The sequence below is a fragment of the Nyctibius grandis genome, chromosome W (genome assembly GCF_013368605.1).
Source record: "Nyctibius grandis isolate bNycGra1 chromosome W, bNycGra1.pri, whole genome shotgun sequence".
Taxonomy (NCBI): Eukaryota; Metazoa; Chordata; class Aves; order Nyctibiiformes; family Nyctibiidae; genus Nyctibius; species Nyctibius grandis.
The window spans coordinates 19,330,847-19,357,784 of record NC_090694.1 but is presented as its reverse complement, the minus strand read 5'-3'; the positions used below and the strand labels follow the sequence as shown (position 1 = coordinate 19,357,784).

Below are 26,938 nucleotides of genomic sequence, written 5' to 3'. Positions count from 1 at the left end.
ACAGCAAGCATGTGAAAAACAAATATCCTTCCTAAAGAAGCCTACACTAATCTAACTATGACCAATGATAAATAAATGGGTGAGAAGCTTTTTTCTATCTAATCTATGGTTATATTTATTGTTAGATCAAAAAGAAACTCCACTCAAAAGATAATCAGCCATTTTCTTAACAGTAGCAACTTATCAGGCACTTTCCTTCTGTTTGGTGTTTGAAAGAGCGTTTATATCTGCTGCTTCCATATCCACATGATACTTGTTCTTCTACCATAATGAAAAACTACTATCCCTCTTGGCTAACACAAGCAACCACCCACCTGCAAACATGGACCAAGTATAAGATGATTAAGTTTTCAAATTTCCAAATTACAACAGTTGCAATAAACAAATTGTTATGAAAACGGCTATTTAAGAAAAAATAAGTTTTAGTGCAGCTAAATTTCTATTAAAAATAACACTATGTCAACAGAAGTCTTCATTTATTTCCAAGTGTTCAAATTGTTATTACACATATGCCATTTAACTACTTTTTATTTGAACATTAAGCTAATTACAGTTGGAGGGCACATATTTCCAGTGGGCTCTCTGCAGTAGATACCACCAGAACTAAACATGAAACATTCCACATGGTTAACAATATGACATTTGAGTTACCAGCATTACAATCATCAGGTTTTTTGCTAACAGATCACATAAGTAGTACATAACTGGGGCATTTTCTTTAACAGAAATATCAAACTTAGTACCGCATTTGTTTAACTTCAATATGAACATCTCTACATAAGAGCAACATTGTACATGACATTTTGATTTAGCACACATATGGTACTTTTGCAGCTCTGTGATGTATTTTTCCTCCTAAGCTCCACAGTAGGTTTAATTTATAAAACATATTGCTAATATGCCCAGCATAAATATCAAGAACCAAATGCATCTTTCTTTTGCCACTTCAATGGGAAAATGAGCAGTATTTTTATCTCATATTACACAGTCTTTTCATACATGCACAATTTTCTTCCATGGATACTTCTACATGTACCCTACGATTTTGTCTGCAAGAAAATAACCTTTATTCAAAAAAACCCTGAATTTTCTTCTCAAATTAGAAAGACTACAGCCATAGACAACTACATGACAAATCACTACCAACTATTTATTTCAAAATAACATTGTGTCAAATTTTTATCAAGTAACCAGCACATCAGTCATCTGAGGTGCAATGAATTCCCTCACAATTAAACATATCCCATTTTGAGTTAATTTGTGAAACTGACTAGTTTATTAGTTACCTTTTTTGTAGGACAGTCATGCAGACATTAAGACTGGCTCAGGTAAAATATGTTATTTAATCATTATTACAGGCAGAAATATAACTGGCAGATGGAAAACTATTTTTAAATACACAAGCTAAGTAAAATCAAACTGCCCCAAGTTTTCTCAAGTAAAATGGGATAAACATCTCCAGTAATTATCACCACAAATTCAGAAAGGGTGTTATCTATAAGAGGAACTAATAGCTCTTGGTTAACAAATACTAATTTCTTTGAACATCTCTACCATCAGTTTCCGCAATAGAACTAATCACTATATTAAAACTTTTTCCACTTACTCCCCCAAAATGAATGAATTTAATTCTCCACCTTCCTTAACACAATTATATTGTACTCTGATACACAACTGCCATCCAATGACCTACTACCACAGTAGTCTAAGTGAGGACAATGGTCTCTCTATTATGATAATCATACACTTTAAAGTAGCCACATGAAAGTTTTGAGCTAAAATGGGTAAAATCTGGTTGAAAAATTTCAGATTTAAAGGAAAAACAAATATATATATATACCGCAAATAAAAAAAAAAACCCACTAGAATCTGTTGATAGTCATCTGAAGCAATTTCATTCACTCGTCTGTGAAATTTTAGCAGATATTTCATATTTATTCTATTTGGTCCAAATACCCCTACATGCCATTAAGAGTCACTCAAAAAAGAATGTTGTGCCCAAAAATGCAGCTGCTACCACAAAACATCTTTTCACCCTTTTATTCACCCTCAAGCAGTTCTTAAAAACTCAGATTTCCTGAGCTATACAAAAACAGATCTTGACTTTATTTGAAATATGTCAATGATGGATAAGTTAAAAAGCAGGTGGAGGTATCTGACATAATATTTAAATTAAATAATAATTTAAATAATATATAATTAATTTGATGAAGTCATCCTTCAATACCCATTTGTATTGAATTATAAACTCTGCAGCACAGGAACAGTCTGTGTATGGCACTTAGCAGAACAGGACTTCCATGCGTGTCTGCAATATAAACAATTATACAAAGATATTCCAAAATTAAACAAATAGTAAATCCTGTTTATGTATACAAAATTTAAAAAATACATTAAATTTAAAATCAAATGGGAAAATTACAGGTGAACCAATAAGTTGTACATTCAGTATATAGTCTTGAAATGTCAATTTTCATGAAGTTGTTTCATCTTCTTCCTTCGATTAACTGAATTAAGTCAGAAAATAAACTCTTCTCCAATTCCGCTAACATACTTTTCTTCACTGTTGTTATTATGTGTCAGCTAACTTTGATCTTTCACTGTTAACTTCTGTACCAGCGTGCCCCTTATCTCTCCAAGTTCTACTCAAACATCATATTTTCCCTTCTTCATCCCATAGTTTGTGACATCTACCAAAAAGCCCTTCAACTGGGGCAGCATCGAGTATAATAGAGCTTCCACTAGACAGAAGCTTCTCTTACCAGAATAGTAAACTGGTAGACAAGCGAATTTCGCTAGAGTCATGATCCACTATGTACCAGCATTCTACTGTAAGTGCTAAGTATCTTCTGTACAAAAGATAAAACAGTTGCGCACATGTAAGCCACACAAGGCAAGCCAAGTCAAATGGTTTGGGTAGGCAGTGTGGACAGGGCAGAAGCATGATAGCCAGACATTTTGGCTGAAGCAATTTTAACCCTGTTTGACTGTTTAACCTGTGTTACAGCCTAGTTCAAGCATTGTTGTTTACACAATACTCTCAAATGAACAAAAGCCCTACAAAGACAGGTCAACTGTTCTTTTTTATAGAATAACTAGTCAGTATGTGTTCAAGAATGAATTTAATGCAAAGCTTAAAAAGGGTACCTAACGACCACATTTGGAGCTTTTAAATACTATCTTACTCTGAGGTATATGTCTATTACTGTAAAAGTTTATGTATCACATTCTAAAATCTAGGGTCTAAGAATAAAGGCTAATTGTATTTTCTAAGTCAAGCAAACTACAGAAAAACATGAAGAAATAGTGTGTGGCTTTGTGTTCAAATGTTATTGTTTAGCATAACATTTCATGCAAGTAATGCAAAAAAGTCAATATACTCCGGACTGTTTACACCTGAATAAATATGGTAAATTAGTAAATATAGTATTTAAAATTATCTACAAAAATGTGTTTTACCAGGTATTCACTGTTTGTATCAAGTCTTAAAAGCAGAAAGCTGTCAGGGCAATACCAAAGAGCATGAAATAAAAGAAAAAAATTAAATGGAGACATTTTAAGAAATTTCCTCAGAAAACAAATTCATATTAACGGTTAACTAAACTGAAACTAAAACAAAGACTAAAGCTATTAGGTGGCCTTATCAGCAAACACCTTCAATGAAAAGGCCATAAACAACTATGCTTTACATGTTACTTGATTTGTTTATTTTATACCATGAGGTGAAAGCAACACATTTTCTTTCAGTAAAGTATACACAAGTAGCCTCACTCAGAATACACTTTTAATGCACATAAAAAAAGTATTCATCTTACAAATTGTTTTGCAATTCAAATATACAACAGCTTGAAAAACAATATTTTAGAAAACAAAAGCCAATGTAAAAAGACCACTTAACTAAAATGATAAAGGTTTCTGTATGGCTCTGTATTTACAGTTTTCTTACGGCATCATCAATATCAGAAATCTGTTCCTTCAGCTGGTTCCACTGTTCTGGATTTAAGGAAATACCTGAAATGCATTAAAAATAAATACTTAGGACAAAAAGAAAATTGTAGTGCAGGATCTTGCAAAATTACTGGTTTACATACACAAAGTCTATGTCACAACTATTAATGCTTAAGCTACCTCAAGTGTAACAACCATCTCAGTTACAAAGTTAAACTACTCATTTGGAACACTTCAGTTTAACTTTAGACCTTAGCTTATCTCTGGACAAGTTTAACTTACGAAGAAAATGAGTTCAGTATAACAAATTCATTCACAAGTGTTAGGCTAAACACAGGAAATGAAATACAGCTCTGGCCTTGATAGAAGGCAGCACAAAAGAAATGTAGGAAATCAATTGTATTCCTGTTGACTCCTAGAAGCCATACCTCTGTGGACTGAACTTCTATGCACTTTTAAAGTACCATAATTCTGGGGTTTTTTTTCCTCCTGTTTCTTAAAGCACTGTGAATAACACATACTATAAGTAACATTTTGGAGAGACTCTATTCCACTCTCTAGCACTCACAAACCAACATGGAAGTTATTTTTTCACTTCAAGTTCCCTATAGCTTCTAGTGACATTCAATCAATAATTATTCAGTGCCCCACAACCCATCTCCTCAGTTCTAAATTTGTACTTCCTCAAGTTCAAGTCCAGGCACATGTTTCCTTTGTGCTTTAGTCTCCTCATTCTTCCCCCAAAATCTCTATGCCAACTCTATGCAAGTACAGACTCACAGGCCTACCTCTCATACTCCCTCCAGCAAGGCTCTTCTACTATTTACCCCCACTCTCCCCCCTCAGTGATCAGGCTTCCTTCATTGCCTTCTCCCTGTAGATGGAACAGGACCTGAAAGCAGGTGAAATTTTGAATTCCATTTTTGGGGCTCATCACCTCTTTTTTTTTCCTTCTACCATCACTGTCTTATCAGAGCACCACTTAGAGCAGTGAGCAGTCTGCACAGAGCTATTCTAAGCAGTTTTCCACCAGTCTTTAGAAGGCAGGTTTCTTTTGAAAACAGGTAGGCCAGGTGTGCTAACCATTATTAGGGGACCAAATGTCATCAAGATGCCCCTGAACAACATATCAGTAAACTGCATGCAGTTCAGACCTGCTGCTGGAAACAATCTGACACAACAATTCTAAACTGTTGGATTATTATTTTTTTCTGTATTTTATTACACCATTTCAACTGTTCATATTGTTTTTAGGATAGCTAGATAAGGGGCTCATAAGTGCATCAATGGAACATTAGATTCACATACTGTATCAGATTATTAATTTTATTCTAATAAAATTCAGATCCTTTTGCCACATTGATAAACATTTCTATCTATATCATGTAATTTTTGTCACTTGGCATACCCATCAAGTTTCATTGTAATTTACCACTCAAACTGCATATACTTTTGATTTCCACCTCAAAACACAGGAGTTCAAAGTCCTTAGAAGTTGGAGTAATCTTTTTTGTTAAGTAGCAGCAACACATCCAAACCAAGAAATTTTCCTGTACAGTACTGATACACCTGTTCGTACAAACCTATTCACAGTGGTTATTTAAGAGCTGTTGAAAACATTTCTCGAGTTTTCCAAACATCTATTTGCTCCTGGACACACTAGGAGAATGTAACAAACCTTATGCTGATTCTACATTAAATGTCTTCAATCTCCAGAACAGGATGTTTCATACCTACCTCTTTCCTTGGCACAATATGAAAAATGATTAAAAGTAAGCTTTTCTAACAGAAGCAACTTGACATTAAGGAAAGCACTACTACTGCAACTATCCTCATATCCCAATCTGCAGGTGGCAAAGTTCTGAAAATGGTTCAGTGAAGGTATGCCATAAAAAGTAGGTATGGGAGTAGCAATTAAAGGTACAATGGCTTATACTGTGTTGCAGATTAGAAGCATAGTAACAAAACTTGAACACTTCAGGTATTTTCACCTGAACTAAAATCTTGAAATATTTTTTACGAAATTAGTCACATTAAATATTTTAATTATTTTAATCTAAAATTTGATAGAAATTGAAGATCATAATTGTTTTAAAGAAATTAACATCTTATTACAAATGAATAACTTAAATCTTCAGTGACTTTTGAAATAAGAAATCCAATTGTAATAAAAGCAAGAAATCGAGTTGATTAAGTTAATCAATGGGAAAACGTATGGCTATGTATATAACTCCCATACCAAATTTGCTTGTATTTGATGCCTTGTTTTCCATAAATCATGGGAGATCCATTTAGAAAAACAGACTCAGGCCAACAAAACCACTTTGCTTTTGTTTATAATCTACAGATAAAACTAATCATTTGTTAAAATATAAATTATAAAAAAGTAAAAATATTACTATAAAAATACCATGTAGTAACAAAGTATAAAAATCTGATACATAAAGTTCTCCAGCAAACTGCAGACAATGTTTTAATACAAAATATCATGAAGCAGAACGATACCTTTTCTGCCAGGCTTCATTTCACCTTCTTGATCCATCCAATATTCTCTAATATCAATTAAGACTTTCCCTTTAAAGTCACGAACACTAACATATCTCATTTTGCCAATCTGTCAAAACACATATAAGGATATCTTTTAGATATTTTACATATTACAGCATTCACTTTTCCAGCAGTATCAGACTTGGACATGTGACATTGCACACTGCAGCTTAGACACCAGAGAAACAACTAGATTGAAACGGTTGGGGGCCCCAAGAACAAGGAGGATGTTGTAAATACCTTAGACATTCGACTAACCTAGTTATATAAATAAAGGGGAGCCTTTTTTAATTTAGATGGGTATATCTCACTTCGGACAACTGGGCCTTGAAAAGATAGTTTCTAATTAGGATGGCTGTATTTCACTTCAGACAACTTGGCCTTGGGAAAACAGAGGCACAGAAACCTAAAGATAAGAGAGTTGCAACAGCTGCCTTGAAGGACATAGCCTACATGACCTACGTGATCCATGGACTGAGTTTGCGCAGAAGCAGGGGTCAGTCAGCGAACACAGTGAGAAAGACTACCAGCCTTCATCTGAAGACCCCTGACGACCACCAGAGAAAACGACTGCGCATGCGGAACAGACATTTACATATATTAATGAGTTCCGGGAAATCTCATGACTATGCAAATGAGTTATTGGGAATCTTATGACTATGTATAACTTTATGGTATATATTCTCTGAAAATTTGCCAAACCGGTGGAGCACTCACGGTGGATAATCCCCAGTGCTGCAATAAAGAACGCCTGCTTAATAACACACTCTGGTGTTATTGAGTTTTCTTTCAGACTCCTTACCCAGCCACACCTAGCTTCCCACTTCGGTGAGGAAAGTTAGAAAGCAAGGGGGTTTGGAGATCTCCGATTTTTGTATCAGTTTTGGCAAGTCAGGCAGGAGCCTCTCTGTCTGGCTGCAGGACCCCTGGGTCGGAGACTCCCTTGGCCGGCCCCGGAGACTTCTCTGGAGGGACTCCCCGATTCAGCAGATCCGTGTGGGGACAGACAAGGACCACTGGTAAGAAAAGGCATTCTTTCTGTGTTTGGTTTGTTTTGTTTTTGTTTCTGTTTTTGGGACCAGTCATTTGGAGCTACTCATAAGTCACGGTTCATGAGAACCCCGCCGGGTGGCATACATTTGCATGTACGATTTGTATTAATCATCTGGTTAGTGCAATCGTTTGTTTGTGCATTTGTATCTGATTTTGACATTTGCATGTACGATTCGTATTGATCTTCTGGTTAGTGCGATTGTTTGTTTGTGCATTTGTATTTGGAGCTGCTCATAAGTTACGGTTCATAAGAACCCCGCCGGGTGGCATTTGGTTTACGTATGCGTAGTAATACGTATATGTCTGGTATACGCGTATTTGAAAATCTTTGAATAACCTATGTCAACATTTGTCATCTGGGGAGTAGCAGCTGCTGTTGTTAACTTTGTAATCTCTGTACCTTTGTTTGTCTCCCCGAGGTTTTGGAGGGGGGGTGAGTGAATGTTCAGAGGAAAAATTTGTTTATTGTAACTTGACTTTGTATCTGAATTTGTATGATTGTGTGAGACGTACAAATACGTACAAAGCGAGTGTGGAGTCCGGATCCGTGGTTCTGTTATCCCACGAGGGAAACAGATGGAGAAGGACAAAGTGATTGATAAATGTGGGAACCTGAAATACTGTCTATAGTAATTGTTAATTGTTGTCTGTGTGTGTGTGTGTGTAAGTGTTCGGGCCCCAGTCCCTGTCTTTGTGTGTTATAAATTTTTGCATGGGAAACCAACAGGGTGGAGTTATGAAAAAAGAGCCCTTTGGGCTGTATTCTGACTCACTGGAAAGTTATTGGGGGACCACCTGGAGGAAATGTGAGCCATAAGACTTTGATAAAATATTGCAATTGGTGGCCTTTATACAAGTTATATGATGGAGAAAAATGGCCTGTTAACAGAACTTTAGATTACAATACTTTGTTACAACTTATGTTATTTTTAAGAAGGGAAAGAAAATGGGATGAAGTGGGTTATACAGATATGTTCTTTACTCTGTGGAATCACCCAGAGTGGCAAAAGGAATGTGGAATTAATTTAGCACCCCAGGACCCTATGGTCCTGGCGATAGGAAAAAAAAACTAAAAAAAAAATAAAAAAAAAAAAAGCAAAATGGGAGGTTAAAAGGATGGGAGGATGTGGATGCAATGTTGGATGTGGTGTTTGTGAAAGCGGTCAGAACCCAGGTGCAGGCTCTGATTCTGGCTGGAATTCTACCGGGAACAGCGGATCTCTGTTTTTTTGGGACAATCGGCAGATGATATTAGGAGAAAGCTGCAGAAAGTGCAAGGAATGGATGCGAGAGATTTAGAGAGGTTGCTGGAGACTGCATGGCAGGCGTATTGGAATGGGGAGACTCGGAGGGGGAGAGTGAGGGCGGAGCGGCTGCCGGTGCTGCAGCGGCTGCTCTGTGCACCACAGGGGGCCAGAGACCCTCTCTGAACTTACCGGTAAATAACACTAACGCTGTGATACGAAGTGCAAGTGCCCCACCAAGGGGAAGTGAACCCCTCCTGAAAGATCAGTGTGTGTATTGCAAGCAGATGGGGCATTGGAAAAAGGATTCTCTGAAACTGAAATTGGTAATGGTTACTGACACAGGAGATGACTGACTGGAACCAGGGGAATCTTCCCTAGCAGAACCCTTGGTAAAAATGTAGCTTGGGAAAGGAGAGAAAACTGTAGAATTTCTAGTAGATACAGGTGCCACATTTTCAGTATTGAATCAGACCTTATTGCCAATAAGCAAACAAAATGTTAATATTGTGGAAGCAACTGGACAGGTTGAGAAAGCTTTCTTTTTGAAACCATTAGAATTCAAAATTGGGTAAAGTGTAGTAATTCATAAATTTCTCTACCTGCCTGATGCTCCTAGACCACTTTTGGGAAGAGAGTTATTAGAACAATTGAATGCTGAGATAAAATTTAAAAATGGAGAAATTGAGTTAAAATACCAGAAAAGAATCACATTGAAATTTTAAGTTTGGCTCTCACTGAACCCCAAATTAGGGAAGAAGAAATCATACACGAAATAAAGGACCAGGTATATCCAGGAGTGTGGGCCTCAGGAATGCCTGGAAAAGCTAAAAATGCAGAATGGGTTGTTGTTAAACTTAAAGAGAGAACACAGCCTGTTAGGATAAAACAATATCCCCTGAAACTGGAAGATAGGCGAGGAGTGAAAGGTATTATAGAGGACTTGCGTACTCGGCAGGATCCCTTAAAGCGACAGTGTCGCCCTCCAGCCTGCTTTAAACTTCAGTTTGCGCCCTTTGCCTGCTTTAACTTTGGCTTGTGCTTCTAATCTGCTTTAACTTTGCCTCGTTTCTCCTGTGTACCCCGGATAGGTCTGATCTGTATCACGTGTCTGTATTATGTGTTCACCTCTCAAGGACGTAAGGGATGGGAGTTCTTGTGTGTGGAGTTCGGTTTTCTGTGTGTGCCTCTCAGGGACGATTGGGGTGGGGGTTGTGTGACGAAAATTCCTGTTTAACCAGAGCCTTGTGAAGATTTATGTGCAGCCTCCCTGAGACGATTACCTCCCCCCCTGCTTGTTGTGTTTGTAGACCAGAACTTCATCAGAACTTTGTGGCTTGTGTGCCCGGATTGTGTAACTTGTGCATCCGAATTCTGTGTGGAAAATTGCTTGATAACTAGGATCTTGTGTGAAACCTGTTTGTGCATTAGGATTTCTGTGGAAGCTTGCTTAAGGACTGGGGTTTTGTAGTGAAACCGTTTGTGTATTGGAAAACCTATTGCCGATTTTTTTCTTTCTTCAGAGTGCACGGGTGACAGCTGCTTTAACCGGAGCTCTAACCCCGGATCGCCATACCCAGGGGAAAAGGTGTGGATGTGGGGGAAGTAGTTCAGGAATTGATTAACTGTGGGCAAAAATATGGCCCAGTTAACACCTCGTCGGCGAGATCGGAATCAAAGGGCTTGTGGCATACTGAGATAAAATCCCCGGCAGCTGCACAGGGTTCCCTCCCCCTAGATCTCCTGGTGGGAGAAACATACCAAATAGGCGAAACACCTTATGGTCTCTGGGGCGTCAGAAAGGTGTCCCTAGGGACCTCATGGACGGGTTACCCACATACAGGCTAGAGAAATTGGTCTCAGGGTGGCCCAAAAAGCTGACAACCAAAGCAGGCTATAACTGCATCTTACGTAAACAGTTATTTGAAAGAAAAGAGGATCTTTGTAACCATTGGCAGAATCATCATAATTGTGAAGACCCTTCTGCTTTATGGACAATTTTTAGTTTGTCATCAAAACAAGGAATTATTGAACTTTCTAGTAATGGTGAATATTGAAGCTTAAGTCTCCAATACTATGAAAAACATCAACTACCTTACCAAATTGGGGTTTTTTTTGTTTTGTCTGTTGTGTTGCTAAACCAACCAAGAAATGCACTACAAGTTGATAGCTTTGAGTGAAATGAATACATAAGCTGAAAGAAATCAGAATGTGTGAAAGTGAATAAATGATGTGGATCTATATAAGTTGGTAAAAGGTCAGCAGAGTATTACATTCGTAAAATACAGATCCTCCTGATTGTCAGGGTCCTATACTTACTTGCAAGTATCCTTGGTGATCAAAGTAACATTGCTAGACATAAAAGACATATCTAAAGAATATATCTGTTAGATTTCATTGCACAGATTTTTCCCCCAAACCACACATGCGCCTTCCAGCCCTTCTGGGAGAAGGTGCTGGAACATTCCTTATTGGGCTGGGGGTGTGGAAATCCATTTTCCTACTGCGTATGCAGACCCCAACTCCAGCAGACCAGGGCAGCGTGGCCACCAGTCTCCCGGTCGCGACACAGGCGGCGAACTCATCTGCAAATAGCCAAACGAATCGTAAGAATTAAAAAAGGACTGAATGTGGATGGCACCAGGAGCTGCAATTATGATTTTGATCGCACTCTTCCTTTTAACTATTATTTTAATCATTATTGGAATACTTAATCTTCTGGGTTTTTTATGGTTATAATTTATCCTGTAATTGTCATTGGCCTTATGTTTGCAATTGTGGACAATCACCTCCTTCTTCTGATCCCCCAGAGCCATAAACCTCCAACATGGCCTGAGATACGTTTCTATTCTCTTTCAATTGTTGAGATATTGTTAAGTTTCTGTTTTCTTTAAATTGTCGCTCTTTAGATTGTTAAGATATTGTTAAAAAAAAAAATTGCCAAGATTGTTAAGATATTGTTAAGATAATCACTATGTACATATCAAGATGGTGGACAAAGCTGTCCACCCGCTACATAAGCCTGTCTTTTTGTATCAAGATCAAGAGCTTAATCCAGAGCAGTCAGTAGGCAAATAAGTAATAACAATATAAATGGATGAACTACTTAAAACCAGTTGAGCATTCAATGCAAAAGTGGCTCTCCGAGAATAAAAATATCTATATTCTTAACAAGCTTACCTCTTATAAAACCCACTAATTTACTGTTTTCTGAAAAAAAAATGTTGCCTCTGTTATAAACATCTTTGTTAGTAGCAGTTGTAAACAAACAGGGAAGAGGGAGCTCTACTCCCAAATCTAAATTTTAGTCCATTCCATATGTAGAGAAATCAAATTATTCACATGAAATAAGCACAATTTCTAGAGGGTGGGGGTTTTTCCTTTTGTTTTTCTTTTTTTTTTTTCTCCTCCTTTTTCTTTTTTTTAAACACAGTAAATACAGATGGAAACAAAAGTAAGCCACCAACTGTCCCATGCCTGCTCCCAAGTCCTCATGGCACTTCATTGGAACTGTAGTTAAAAGATTATCGCACTGTACCAGACGTTTCAAAAAAAAAAAAAAATCCAAATCCTTTAAGTTTACCAGCATGTAGCACAGTACAAAATGACTTTGGAATTTCATAATTTCACACCACAGTGGCTTAAATGAATTATGAGGGCTTCTTTTTTCTTAGGACGAGAAAAAAAAAAAGAGGGGAGGAAGGGAAGAGAGACAACAGACACACTGACAACTACGCATTACACTACATATTTAGGCTTTATCAAATTTTTCCAGATTTGATAAAAAACTATTCATTCACATAAAGTATAATGTGAATTTGAGACAGAAATTAGATAATAAAAACACAATCAAATACAATTCATGTAAGAAATTCTTAGTATTCTGTATGCACCTTCTGGATACGCTTTATGAAGAAAGAACACATTCTGAAGTAAGCATTTTTAAAAATAGAATATTCCTCCCTGATAAAACATAAGGTTTAGTTTTCAACTTCCTTAATTTATGCATCTTGCACTTTGACATAATTTAATCACAGAATCACAGAATGTTAGGGATTGGAAGGGACCTCGAAAGATAATCTAGTCCAATCCCCCTGCCGGAGCAGGATTACCTAGACCATATCACACAGGAACGCGTCCAGGCGGGTTTTGAATGTCTCCAGAGAAGGAGACTCCACAACCTCTCTGGGCAGCCTGTTCCAGTGTTCGGTCACCCTCACCATAAAGTTTTTCCTCATATTTAAGTGGAACCTCCTGTGTTCCAGCTTGCACCCATTGCCCCTTGTCCTGTCAAGGGATGTCACTGAGAAGAGCCTGGCTCCATCCTCATGACACTTGCCCTTGACATATTTATAAACATTAATGAGGTCACCCCTCAGTCTCCTCTTCTCTAAGCTAAAGAGACCCAGCTCCCTCAGCCTCTCCTCATAAGGGAGATGTTCCACTCCCTTAATCATCTTCGTGGCTCTGCGCTGGACTCTCTCTAGCAGTTCCCTGTCCTTCTTGAACTGAGGGGCCCAGAACTGGACACAATATTCCAGATGCAGCCTCATCAGGGCAGAGTAGAGGGGGAGGAGAACCTCTCTCGACCTGCTAACCGCACCCCTTCTAATACACCCCAGGATGCCATTGGCCTTCTTGGCCACAAGGGCACACTGCTGGCTCATGGTCATCCTGCTGTCCACTAGGACCCCCAGGTCCCTTTCCCCTACGCTGCTCTCCAACAGGTCTGTCCCCAACTTGTACTCATACATGGGGTTGTTCTTGCCCAGATGCAGGACTCTACACTTGCCCTTGTTATATTTCATTAAGTTTCTCCCCGCCCAACTCTCCAGCCTGTCCAGGTCTCTCTGAATGGCTGCGCAGCCTTCCGGCACGTCAGCCACTCCTCCCAGTTTTGTGTCATCAGCGAACTTGCTGACAGTGCACTCTATTCCCTCATCCAAGTCATTAATGAATATATTGAATAGTACTGGTCCCAGTACCGACCCTTGAGGGACTCCGCTAGACACAGGCCTCCAACTGGACTCTGTCCCATTGACCACCACTCTCTGGCTTCTTTCCTTCAGCCAGTTCACAATCCACCTCACTACCCGATCATCCAGACCACACTTCCCCAGTTTAGCTGCGAGGATGCTGTGGGAGACCGTGTCAAACGCTTTACTGAAATCGAGATAGACCACATCCACTGCTTTGCCATCATCTATCCACCGGGTTACGTCCTCATAAAAGACTATCAAGTTGGTTAAGCATGACTTCCCCTTGGTGAAGCCATGCTGAGTGCCCCTAATGATCCCCCTATCCTTGATGTGCCTAGAGACAGCACCAAGGACAAGTTGTTCCATCACCTTTCCAGGGATGGAGGTGAGGCTGACCGGTCTATAGTTACCCGGGTCCTCCTTCTTGCCCTTTTTGAAGACTGGAGTGACATTCGCTTTCCTCCAGTCCTCAGGCACCTCTCCCGTTGCCCACGACTTAACAAAGATGATGGAGAGTGGCCTAGCAATGACTTCCGCCAGCTCCCTCAGCACCCGCGGATGCATCCCATCAGGGCCCATGGATTTATGGATGTCCAGATTGCTTAATTGGTCCCTGACCCAGTCCTCATCAACCAAGACAGATTCCTCCTCTATCCTGACTTCTTCTGGGGCCTCAGGGGTCCGGGGCTCCTCAGGACAGCCTCCAGCAGTATAGACAGAGGTAAAGAAGGCATTCAGTAGCTCCGCCTTCTTTTTATCCTCTGTCTCCTCTGTCTCCAGGGCCCCCACCTCATTCATTAGTGGGCCTACATTGCCCCTAGTGTTGGTTTTACCTGCAATGTATTTGAAGAAGCCCTTTCTGTTGTCCTTGACCTCTCTTGCAAGGTTTAATTCCAAGGAGGCCTTAGCTTTCCTAGTTGCCTCCCTACATCCTCTGACAACAGACTTATATTCCTCCCAAGTGGCCAGCCCCTCCTTCCATGATCTGTACACCCTCTTCTTCCACTTGAATGGGGGAGCCAAAAACATCTTACTAGCATTAAGTCTGACCAGAAAGCATGAACAACTCTCCAATCAACTAAAATCATCCACAGATGTTTAAGTCATAAAAGCTGTTATTTCACAAAATATATATAAACAAGTATGCTTTATGTTTGCTTAAACTAATTTTTCTTCTTATGCAGACCATGCTAAATTAACTTAAATTTATTTAAAAGAATTGGAACATCTTTAGATACTATAAGCCTGAAGCAGTTGCTTTCCTACTTCAAAGCATCCTTTAAAATAAACAAGTTTATAAGATAGTATTTTGTGATCGGTTTATTAAATACTTTCACAGTACTACAAATTTAACATTCAAAAATAAGGTATGATGTCATGGTAGCTGAGTTCTTTCAGATCGAACTTGGTACCATGTCCAAGTCCGTCAGCACTGCTAGCAAAGGATATCCTAAATAGCCTATGTGAACATTTCTTGGTTTTACCCTATAAAGATTCAGTGACTTTTAAGGTCACCTCTAAAACCAGCTTCAAGTAGTAGTACTCCATAACATCTTTTTTTCCCAGGTCTATCAAAGAATATTAGTGTATTGTCAAGTAATTCCAGGTTAGCTCTAAGAAATAAAATCTGATACAATATAGCAGATTATAGCTGCAAATACAGTAAAATGGTTTATGATTTGACTATTAAAGACTACATGTCTTAATTCCACTACAGTAAGGCGAGGGGCAATAATACAAAGTACACATCATTTACTCAGTAAGTCTACCTTAAATGTAAACAGTTCCATATGAAAATGCTGAAATTAAGTTAGGTTTTTGTCCTGGTTTGGCCTAAACCAGGCCGATTTTTCCTTTCAGTGATTTTTACTTTCAGCTAAGTCTCCTCTAAGTAACTGCACTTTCTGAAACTAACTGCATGTTTTGCAGACAGTGTCTGCTTCCAGGACTGATAACGCTCGAAGTTTGTAGTTATCACTGAGGCACCGGTAGGGATGTTGTGCAGTAAGGCTCTTGCTGTACTTAGTCTTAGAGAAACCAAGGTCACTGCTGAATTCCTCACTGCTTATGAGTGAAGAGCCGAAGCGGGGTCGCAGCTGCAGGGGGGAGCAGACAGGGCAGGTGACCCAAAATTGACCAACGAGGGTATTCCATCCCATACACGTCATTCTCGGTATAAAGCAGGGGGATCACGAGGGTCTCGCTCTCTTTCTGCTATGGCCGGTGTCCAAGGAGGACTCCGTCTGTTTTCCTGCTGCCCCCGATCCCGATCCGTGCGTTCCTGAATCCAGCTCTCGACCATCGCTAGGCCCAGCCTGGGCCTTCCCGGAGCCTGCCCTGCAGTGCCGGTGGTGACGTGGCTGACTTCAGGGGAGCTCAATCTTGGTTTTGTATATATATTTGTATATATTTGATTATTTCTATTATTATTATACTCTTTTCCATTATTATAGTTTATTAAAACTGTTTTAACTTTCCAACCCGGAAGTCTCTCTCCCTTTTCCCTTTCCCTTTGGGGGGAGGGGGGGGGATAACAGAGAGCATCTGCCACAGGTTTAATAGCCAGCCCAGCTTTAAACCGTGACAGTTTTACACCACTGTCTAGATTTCAGCTGAATGTTCACATTAAATTTCAAATGTTTAGTTGAATGCTATGCAAAAGAGTTGCCACTGCTAAAAGCTTTACATAGGCTTCTAAAGTACAGTTAAATAAATAAATCTAGATTTTGGTTGAGGTTTTTAAAGTAAATTGATGTTTCTTGAAGTTCAGTTACCTACAATTCTGGCACTGAGTCACTTCTGAACAATTCTTTGTTCACGCAGCAGCTGATAGTCCCAGAATAATTTCACTGATCTAAGACACCTTTGTATCTCTGTAACCACATCAGTGTTTCAAGAGCTGTATTGATTTATAGCAGGGTAGTTACTGCAGTTCAGCCTTCATAGACAAGTTCATATGCTTTTTATTAAATATCACAGCTCCTTAGATATACTGTTCTATTGAATTAAATAAATCAGAAGACATTAAAAACACTATTTCCAGGTTTCCATTTCTTAGAATGAAATGCACTGAACTGTGTCTAGGTTTCTCTCAAAGCTATGCAACTGACTTCCTGTATGAATTTCAGCAACCACCACCTTCACTGTTTTTCCTATTTCCAGTTTGCCTTGATTAAACTGTATAAACAGCAAAAAAAGCATCCCTCTTTCTTAGCTGATAACTATATGTATAGCATTAGAATCAGCACAATAAGCTAATATAAACTCCTAGAATAGAGTCCTGTAAACAGCTGAGATCTGCAACACAGCAAATGGGTTTAGCACATTAATTCTGAAACTTAGGTGGTCACTGATGCATTTCACAATCACCTTCCAGAGCATCACAAACTGATATATTTATCTACTTTCAGGAGCCTACGATAGGTAAAGACATTACACTGGAAAACTGAAGAACTTATTTCTCACAAGTCAAAAAGCAAATTTGACCCAAACTTAAAAAAAGAAAAAAATATATATATATATATATAAAAAAAATACGGGGGGGGGGACGGACAACAGGCAAACTACTTTTGAAGTAACAATTTCTGTTAAATGCCTGATCACATCATGTGGTTCCACTCTGAAGAGTCATTAATACTGTATCCTGACAGCATTAACAAACCTTATCCAAATCAGGCATAGGTAGATGACAGGATTTGTCAAACTAACCAAAGCACATGATGCAGAACTCACATTGGCTCAAAGCCACAGACAGGAATCTAATGTATCAACACTAAACCCTTCCACATTAACATGAATAATGCTTGTCCTTAGGGCCTCTAGTAATACATCACAAATGGGAGTAAGATAAATTTCCACACCCCAACTGCACCCAAATCCTTTAACAAATTCCAAAGTATACTAGGCTACCTAGAAAACCTAAAAAGGCCAAGATATGTAAATAAAATACACTTGGTCTCTTACACTGAATTAATTCCCTTCTACTTACAATTATTCTATTCTTCATAATTAGTTACAAGAATACCATTACACCAACATTAGTTTCAAACAAAAATAATAAAACTTAGATCTTTATGAAAATGTTGAATGTTCTGAATACAGCAGTCACAATGAGCTCAATATTAAGGGAAGCTGCATACTTTAAGAACACAGCCTGAAGGTGTAGAACAGCAAACCACTAAGTTTCACATCATTTGCTCCCACTCCCACACACAATATGGACACCACAGAACTTCTGACTATCCTATGAATGCTTTACAGCCTGATTTCCATCAATTGAAGCCACACTTATAAGTTATACTGCAAAGTCACTTGCACAGAGATCATTTTACTACCATGGGGAAGCAGAAAGAAGAGTTTCTAGTATTAATAATAGTCTTAGAACAAACAAAACCATACCTAAAAATTAACACACAACTAGATCTTCTGGGTAGTGGGGAGAGAGGGTAAGTATCCTCAGACCTACAGTGCTATTTCTACACAGAAACAGTTGTATCTTGGTTAATGCACATAAGCTGATGTAGCATGAAAAAAAAAAAACAATGCTTCATATAACACAATAAGCAATCTAAAAAACTTTTGTTGTTGAGTAACTAAAAGGCAGGCAGGTACTAAGGAACACTGATGGTTTAGGTCAAGGTGATAATGAAATATTTTTTCTATATTTTACTCAACACTGTAATAATCCTGCTCTTATCAGACTAATATGAGTCCTCTGTTGTCTTTTTTTTTAGTAACTTCGTATTATCTCAGGTCAAAAAGGTTGAAAGAAATCAGAGCACACAAATACTTTCACTTTTATTTGAAAGTGTGGGGTTTTTTGGGGGTGGTGGTTTGGTTTTTTTTTGGCACATCAGGAGACCATTAAAAATTTTAACTGTTTTCCCCAAGGTTGGAATTTCTGAAACTTTTACAAACATAGCATATTTTTTTTGAGTTCTAAGTGCAGTTCACCTCATTAGGTGTAGAAGATACTATCTCATTTTTCCTACATGCCCCAACAGAACTAAAAATATTATATTCTTTCTTCAATGAGTAAGTCCAGGCATTGATGCTCAGTGTCTTAAACTGAAGCTCTCCCTCCAATTATACATGAAGAGGAAAGTGAGAACTGATACATTAAAAATAACTGCCCTGTATTACAGTATCAGTTAAGCAGGTCTTCTATCTAGAAAAGATTTTTTTTTTGCCATATTACTTTGCACAGCTACAGCCCAAAACCATTTCTTTTGCCTTATTCAGTGTTGGGACCATCTTATTAGGCACCTCTCCCATACCCTTTCACAAATTTAAGAATCAAAGTCTCTAAGAATTTAAGTTCCTTTCTTATCCCCTGCCCCTTTCAAGCCAGCTAGTCATAGACATTTAATAAGTCTTAATCCACACTCCTAAAAGAGGTAATTCTGAGCTACATATATTCTTGCACAGCTTTCAGCACACATTGCTACTGCCTCGGCTAACCCCAGAAACTGCAATACCCTGAATCACAAATGCTTCTTGCTACTGAAAAATGTACATTCATCCCATCTTAAAAATAAGGACAATGTCAAAAATTACAATCTTTTTGGATGTTCAGTGAGAAAAACCTGCATCATAAAGGAACAAGCAAAACTTATTCCAAGACGCTGTCTTATAAGACAGAAGCCAAATTGCCCTTGACCTAGTTAAATAGGAATGAAGAGTCCATACTTCGGTTTCTAACAACCTTTCTTTCAAGAGCCCAGATTAAAAAACATCTCCATGTAGAGACTGTCCTGATCTAATATTTACAGTATACTCATGGTAAGTGCTGTATTTACAGACAAAATGACTACCCAGAAAGTTACCATGGACAAAGACATGAAGGTTAGAATCAATTGTCACAACTCAGATTCTTTTACTCTGCTGAAACCTGACAACGCTTTTTCTGAGCATCTCATCTGCATGCTAGCATCGTAATCCCCTTTGGCCAAGGCTCCAGGAGACCAAGCACTATGCTATCAAGATATTCAGATCGCCTCATAAAATTTATATTCAATATGATGTAAATGGTTACCTTAACCAGGCTCTAAGAGAGTCATCAATTTTACCTGAAACATATTCTCATCTCTGTTACTGCTTTGCTTTGAAGAAGCTGCACCTTTTGAACTTTCACCGGTCTTTTGTTTCTTTACAGGCTTTTCTGGAGCTGCTTGCTTTTTCCGCTTTGCCTTGGAGCAAGAATAAAAAAAAAAGAAATGCATGAACCACAACTCATTTTATAAGTTACAAAAAAGCTTACGTTAGAGGTCACAAACTACTACTACGCAATACACATTATCACCTTCCTTCTGTGAAGGCAGGAATCCAATACTGTACATTTAGACTGGAATTTTAAAAAAAAAATAATCTTCAAATGAGCCTAATTCTGTTCCCAGTGAAGTTTACCATAATATTTTGGCTTTAAAGAGAACTGAATTAGATCAAAATACATTTCAAAAAGTCTACTCTTTTTGTGCAGTAATATTGTCGGTTCAGTAGCTTTAATTAAAGTTTTAAAGTCCGATAGAAGTTTCACCTTCCTTTCCACTGAATGCAATGAAAAATGCAGGACAGCTAACAACTCTTCTAAAAAAGAAAAAATAATAGATGAGATAATGAAAAAAGGATCTGGAAATCAAATCCAAAGGAGATTTTTGTGTTTGTTTTTTTTTGTTGTTTTTTTGGTTTTTTTTTTAAAAATCAGAGTCCAATCTCTGTCCATAGCATGATAAATTAAACATGTTTTAAAAACATTCAGATGATATCACCTGTAAATCAGATTACTTTGCTAGCAGATGCTACAAAGCTACTATTTCTACTAATGGTTATATAGTAATCATGCCTGCCCCAAGGAAAGAGTAATACAAAGATACCAAAAATTAGTCTCACCTGCTAGAATTATATTATAGATAACCTCTTTTAAAGACAAACAATTCCAACAAATATGGGAGGTTGTCACAGAAAAAAAAACAACCTTACTGCCCACTGAAGCAGACTGTTAGACTATGTCTTTTCAGGAATAGATTTCCCTAACAACAACAAAAAATCACCTGACCATTTTCTCTTATATTAAGATTTGACAAAAGACCTAATTTGCTAAGTGCAATCAAGTCACATTTGAACCAACTCAGTAAAGCAGACCAAGTCTCTTTGCATACTGCACTAAAAGACCTGATGTCTGCATTACCACCTAGCATTTCTTAAAAAGATAAATTCACTGTTCTATTCAGTTTTTGTTCATAATGACTGGTACATCTATACAAACTTATAAATTAAATAACTATTAAAAATAAATGAGAACACTAAATTTATACATTTAAAACAGTTAATGTTAAAATTATCAACTCAAAGACATTCAGGTTGGCTCAGCTTTTAAGTAAGAAACTAGCAGATGGTATTACAGTAAACATAAGAATCTGAAACAAAAGAAAAAGAACATATGAACAAGACAAGCAAGCAGCACATGGATGACAGGGCAAGTGGAGGTTTTTGTTTTGGACTTGCAAGTAATCCAGATACCAAAATGAAGGGGGGCAGGGGGAGTGTCCTCAAAATTAGTCCAAATTCTTGCCACCAGGGGCAGCTTATATAGAAGCCTTCTATCACTTGCCACAAAGCAGCAAAGAATTCCAAGAAGCTTGTGGCTAGATATAGCATATGGAAAATACTGAAGAAAGCAAAATGCAACTTAAGAAAAGTTTACTGCAAAGCAAAAAGCATCCACCCAAACCCTAATCTTAGGGGGTTTGAGGGGTGGGTTTTGTTTTGTTGTTGTTGGGAGGGGTGTTTTGTTTTGTTTTTTTTAAGTGTCTGATAAATCATATGTAATGACATGCATTTTGTGACATAATGCTCACCTAATTCTTTAACCCCAGCCTGAAATATAAGAGTTAATACAGTAGTTATAAACTGCATATAATGTTCACCTTTTTGTCAACTTCACTATCTGAATCACTGGCAGATGAGCTTGAAGACACAAGTTCCTTTGACTTAGGCATTCTAGGAAGAGAAAGATAACATGAGAACACTATACAATGAATACATCCCATTATGGCTAGAAAGCCATCTTCAAATCTGTTCTTAAAGGCTCATCTTATTCAAAACCCTCCTGAAGACTTTCCTGCCTTTTCATATAAGCTTTAATACACGTTATTAATATGATCTCAAACACCCTTCCCTCTTATATCTCTTCGCCTTTTTGCTGCAACTGCCTTAAATGCAGTGTTTTAGATTCTGAACTGTTTACAAAGGGACAATTTTTCACCAGTTTCATGTACCCCCGGGTATGGTAGAAACCATAATGTAAAAAATACAATACAATACTGTCCTCCAGTTGAATTCTCAATATTACATTCATAAATATAAACGATTAAGGCCCCAGCATTATGTATATTCTTACATAGGCATTTCGCCTAGTTGAATTTGCAAGCAACAGCTGCATAATCGTCATACACAAATCTAAAGTTCCCATCGATAACACAAAAGTCTGAAAAAAACATCCTAGTTACAGTGAACTACAGTACTGCAATTAACATTTTCACTACAGCTTTACCACATCAGTCACTAGAGTCTATTCATTTGCCAGACAAGCGGACATTCAACTTTCCTTGAATGCATTCTGCCAGGTGTGCTTCTACATCTCTCTAGTATGCAAACATGTGGTTAGATAGAGCAGTTGAACATCTTGCCTACTACTAGAAACTCTTTGTAACAAATAAATAGCTCATTTGTTCTTTCAGAATAAAAATAAGCAGCACAGGGAGAAACTGTATAAAATAAACTACAGCTAAGAAAGGCTAATAAAAGATTAAAGAAGCATACGTCAGGAAAGAAAAAGGAATAGCAGTTTTTAAACTGGCAATGAAATAAACCATCTGCAAAGGAAAAAACGGAGTCTGAATAATGCTAATGGATCAAGGTAGTTCTAAAGTAGGGCAAATTCTGTTATAATAGTTTAGAGCACCAACGATGGAAGCTGTAGCACTGAAAATGAAACAGAGTATGGGAAGCATACATAAGCCACGCTGCAGGATAGAGGCAGAGGAGAGCTGGAATGGAACAATGCAAAAATAAGCACAGTGATGACATGAAATCGGGAAGCCGAACAAGAAAAGTCTGATACGGGGGGGGGGGGGGGGGGGCGGGTGCACCAGCAGAAGATAACCCCAGAGACCGCATCAGGATGGGGGAGTAACAATATGGAGGAAGGTGGGGGCAGAAACTGGAGGAAAAAGAAATGGGGGGTGGTGGGTGCCCCTCGGAAGAAGCTGGCAGGCAGAGCGTGAGGAGACACCAAAGCACCGGGGAGAGCGAGGGTGAAATGAGACGGGCCAAGCGAGGACGAGGGAAAGAAAGATGAGAAAGACAAGCGAGTACGAGCTAGGAACACCAGGTAGGCAGATCCCAGCCGCCATTTTTCTCTCCTCTTCATCTTTTCTACGGCTCGTGTTCCCCTCCCCCAGGTGAAAGGAACCAAGGCCCAATAGGGGGGGTGCGGGCAAGGTCACCCAGGTCCTCCCAGGGCAGGTTGGCAACAAGAGGGGGTGCGGGTTACCAACGGCAAAGGAGAGAAAAGGCAACACAAAAAAAAAAAAAAAAGTCGGGGCTCGTCAGCGGGCAGGGCCACATCCTGGCGTGGGGGGAACGGAGCCAGGCGGTTCCCCACCACCATTTTCTCCCTCACTCAAATCCTCTTTGCTTCTTTGCTCCCCGAACATGGCAGCGGCTCCTCCTCCCACCCCATGCCCGCTCCACGGCGGGGCATTCCTCCCGCGGGACACAGCGGGCACTCGAGTAAAAGGGGAAGCCTCGCCACACAGTTGCCCAGCGCGCCTCTCCTGCGCCAGCTGGGACGTGCCGAACCCCCGACAGCCAGGGGTGGGAAGTGGAGAAAATGGCGGCGGCCTTGACTGGGCACGAGGAGGAACCCCAACACTCACGTCCTACTCCACGCGCGGCTCCTCTACACTACGAGAGAAACAAAAGTGACGCATCGCGGAATCCCCGCCCTTGCCCTGCACCACGTGATGGGGGCGGGGGGAGGTGGTTAAAGGGGACATGTTCCTTTGGTACTCGTCCCCCCTCCCCGCTGGGACAGCAGCAAAAAAACAAAACAAAACAAAAGTCTCCCGTGGGGCTAGTCCTTGCATCTGCCGCTTCACGCTAACCGAGGGAGGCCTGTGGGGCTGACGGCAGGGCCCTGCCCGCAGCCCAGCCTGGAGCCAGGCCCCGTCGGGGCTGCGGCCCCGCTGAGGGGAGGGGAGGTGAGGCGAGGCCGGGGCCTTCACCAGCTGCCTGCCTTCCTCTGAGGGATTATGAGAGGGGGTCGGGAGGAGGGTCCTTAATACCTAAAAGGAACCCTTAAAAAATAAATCTGTAAATTGTTGCTTTCTTTTGCATGCTGCAGCGGTTCCTCGATCTCGTTTAGTGCTGCCCCGCCAGCAGCCATGCCCGAGGGAAGGGGAGGAAACGCTGTAAGGTGGTGTAGCTGCGTTGACTTTGCATACTGAAATCGTGGCACCTTGAGGCGCTGTTCAGGAAAGTGCTGGTTCCCCTTTCTTTCGCCGGGTGACTTGCGTTTTGTTTTCTTCCTGACGGGCTTTGCAGTTGGGGGGCGGGTGAGCTTTATGGCTCCTATCTTGGCAGCAAAAAGCAAAAAACCCTTGAAAATATAATCTGACAATCTTGCCTATTTCTGTAGCATGTTTGCATCAGAACACTGCATCATAAGTGCCCTGCTGATGCTGTTTCCCTGTGTCAGGATTTGAAGGAGGGCAGTAAGTTTAGTTCATCTAAACAAGTATGCAACAGCTTCTGGGATAAACCAAAATAACACCTCTTTGGAGGAGAGGTGGGGAAAGGGTCCCCTGCCCCTATCTTTGTGAAAGGAGACGACGTTTAGCAGCCTTCACAAACTGCAATAGGCCAAGCATGCTGTTGGAGCATGAGTGGTTTCATGTTCTGTCTTCCTGTGTTACATATTTGAGCCTGTACTTTCTTTCAGTTTATGATTAGATTTATTAACATTAAATTATTATCGTAGTCAATATAACTTCACACAAAACTAATGTAGCCTGTCATTGTTTGCTTATCACTGCACCAATAGGTCATGTAGTTGTGCTGTAAGCATGGCAGGATGCAAGTGCTTCAGATACCCATTATCAGTTTAGTTTAGTCCTTTTCTCACTGTTATTACCTCTAGACCTGTGCTTTTGCTACCACGACAATGCAAGCTTTTTTTAAAAAGTGTAAACAAACTATCAGAAATAGGAAGTGGACTCTAGTCCCAATCCTAGCTTCTAGGTAAAGTTATTGTTGGTACAGATGGTGGTGGGTGATCGGCCTCTGTAGTTCCAAGAACAAACACCTCTCAATAAAGTGTTTAAAACCAAAAGTCTTATGCTTTCTAAATTCCAAAGATCCCTATTCATTAACATGGGCCAGGAAGATAAACATCATGTGGGGATAATCCCCAAAAGTCAGCATGAGCAATCCTAAGCAGTTTCTGAAAAAATACTTATGGGAGGTGGGAGAAGAGGTTTTTAGAAGGGATCCATGAGGTCTGCACAGCCCTCATTATGAATTGAGGTAAACTGGCTCTCAGTATGACCCTTTTTCACTTTAGTAGCAGGAAAATAGGAAGTTAAGACCAGAAATTAAAAGTGCACTCTTTTAACTAATTCTTGGAAATTGGCTGTTTCATAATGTTGTTATATATCTTGCAAAACAAAAAGAAAAATAGCAAAAATATACAGTTCTTACTACATGCCTGGCCTTTGGAAAATAAAGCTATGGTTGTTTACACAGAATCAAAGCACAGTAAATCATATGTATGTAAATATAGTAATTATCACTGTGCAAATATCAAGCTTGTCAAGCCACATAATTGTGGAAGATGAACAGATGATCTTTTAATACTTAATGCTTAACTCAAAAAAAAACAAAAACCAAACAAACCTATTCCACACAAGATAGTCTCCACATATGGAATATTAATTTGAAAAAACATAGCTATTCTTTTAAAGGCTTTTACTAACTTTTCATATTAGAATAGTAATGGCAGTTCCAGTCTTTGTAATCCCTGTCTGCTTTGCTTTCTTATAGGTCAATACCTGGTACACAAAGAATGCTAAGGTTTTAGGAGCATCACATTTAAATCAACAATTCTTTATGCATTTTTAATCAAGTCCTTCAGCCTTGAAATAAATCAAAATTACTAAAAGAAAGAGATTTTTCTGCTGGATCTTAATGAGTTAACCTCTCCCATCTGCAGTGTTTCCTCCAAAGCAAGCACCAAGTTTATTTTTACAGCTGAATTCCCCAAAAAAACAGGTCAGTGAGGGAAAAGAGTGTTTGCTAGTGTGAGAAGTGAAATATGACTCGTGTCAGAATAAAGAGGAAAAAGTAGAGACTTCTTGGCAATGTATAAGTAAGTGACCACAAAATACTAAGCCACTATGATGAGGAGAAACTAACACTTAAGGGTTAATAACAGAACCATCAGGACCATTGTTTAGCTTAAGCTATATATCTATAATCTTAGCCCCTAAATAGGAACTAACTACTAACCACAGGAAAAACATAAGATAGAGTAGAATGTATACAAGGAAGGGACTTGTCAAGGAAATCACATAACTGCTGTCAAAAGAAAGCTGGTCTCAGCAGGTTTTGCAGTTGGGGTAAAAAGTGCACAGCGAGGAAGACATACGGCCTTCATCCCTGAGACCCCGGCTCACGACCACCAGGAGAAACCGCGTGTGCGCAACCAGGAGCAATTAAAGGCGGAGACTATGGAAATGATTTCTCGGGGCTCATTATAATAAAGACCACCTTTTCGGGGACAGTCATGAATATGTATAGGCATCCTTAAAATGATGATGAATATGTAACACTTTACCACATAAATACAAAATGAATTACTGTGAAAGGCGCGCACGATTTTGGTGGGATTACCCCCCGTGCTGCCCAGTGCTGTTTTGCCTTTGCTTTGCAATAAACCGAAATTATGATTGGCGTTTCAGACTGAGGCTCGTTTCTCACACTAGGACTGGGGATTTCATGTTATGTTTTTCTGTAATGATGGGTTTCTTTTAAGAATTATTCTGGTAGTTGAGTTTAGTGGCTGTTTGAGCTTTTTGGTAAATTACCCTTACTATATTTTATTCTGTT

General features: G+C 39.3%; 1 protein-coding gene across 2 annotated transcripts; it reads right to left on the bottom strand.

The window, feature by feature from the left end:
* Positions 1-476: 476 nt before the first annotated feature.
* On the bottom strand, positions 477-23,785 carry LOC137675791 (activated RNA polymerase II transcriptional coactivator p15). 2 transcript variants are annotated; one of them, XM_068422008.1, is made up of 6 exons: positions 23,710-23,785; positions 21,697-21,769; positions 19,840-19,959; positions 6,454-6,562; positions 3,899-4,011; positions 477-2,308 (listed from the first exon to the last, which is right to left on the bottom strand). In XM_068422008.1, exons 2-5 carry the CDS (start codon positions 21,766-21,768, stop codon positions 3,932-3,934), a joined length of 381 nt encoding a protein of 126 aa, XP_068278109.1. In that variant the 5' UTR covers position 21,769; positions 23,710-23,785; the 3' UTR covers positions 477-2,308; positions 3,899-3,931. The 2 variants fall into 2 exon arrangements, with proteins under 2 accessions (XP_068278109.1, XP_068278108.1); XM_068422007.1 differs by lacking the exon at positions 477-2,308 and having other exon boundaries at positions 3,685-4,011.
* Positions 23,786-26,938: the final 3,153 nt, after the last annotated feature.

Excerpts from the sequence above, each read along its gene's own strand:
- LOC137675791 (XM_068422008.1), bottom strand. The coding sequence starts at position 21,768 with ATGCCTAAGTCAAAGGAACTTGTGTCTTCAAGCTCATCTGCCAGTGAT. Across the intron at positions 6,563-19,839 it reads GAGATGAGAATATGTTTCAG|ATTGGCAAAATGAGATATGT; the intron begins GTAAAATTGATG and ends GTGTTTTGACAG. Across the intron at positions 4,012-6,453 it reads AATGAAGCCTGGCAGAAAAG|GTATTTCCTTAAATCCAGAA; the intron begins GTATCGTTCTGC and ends AATGCATTTCAG.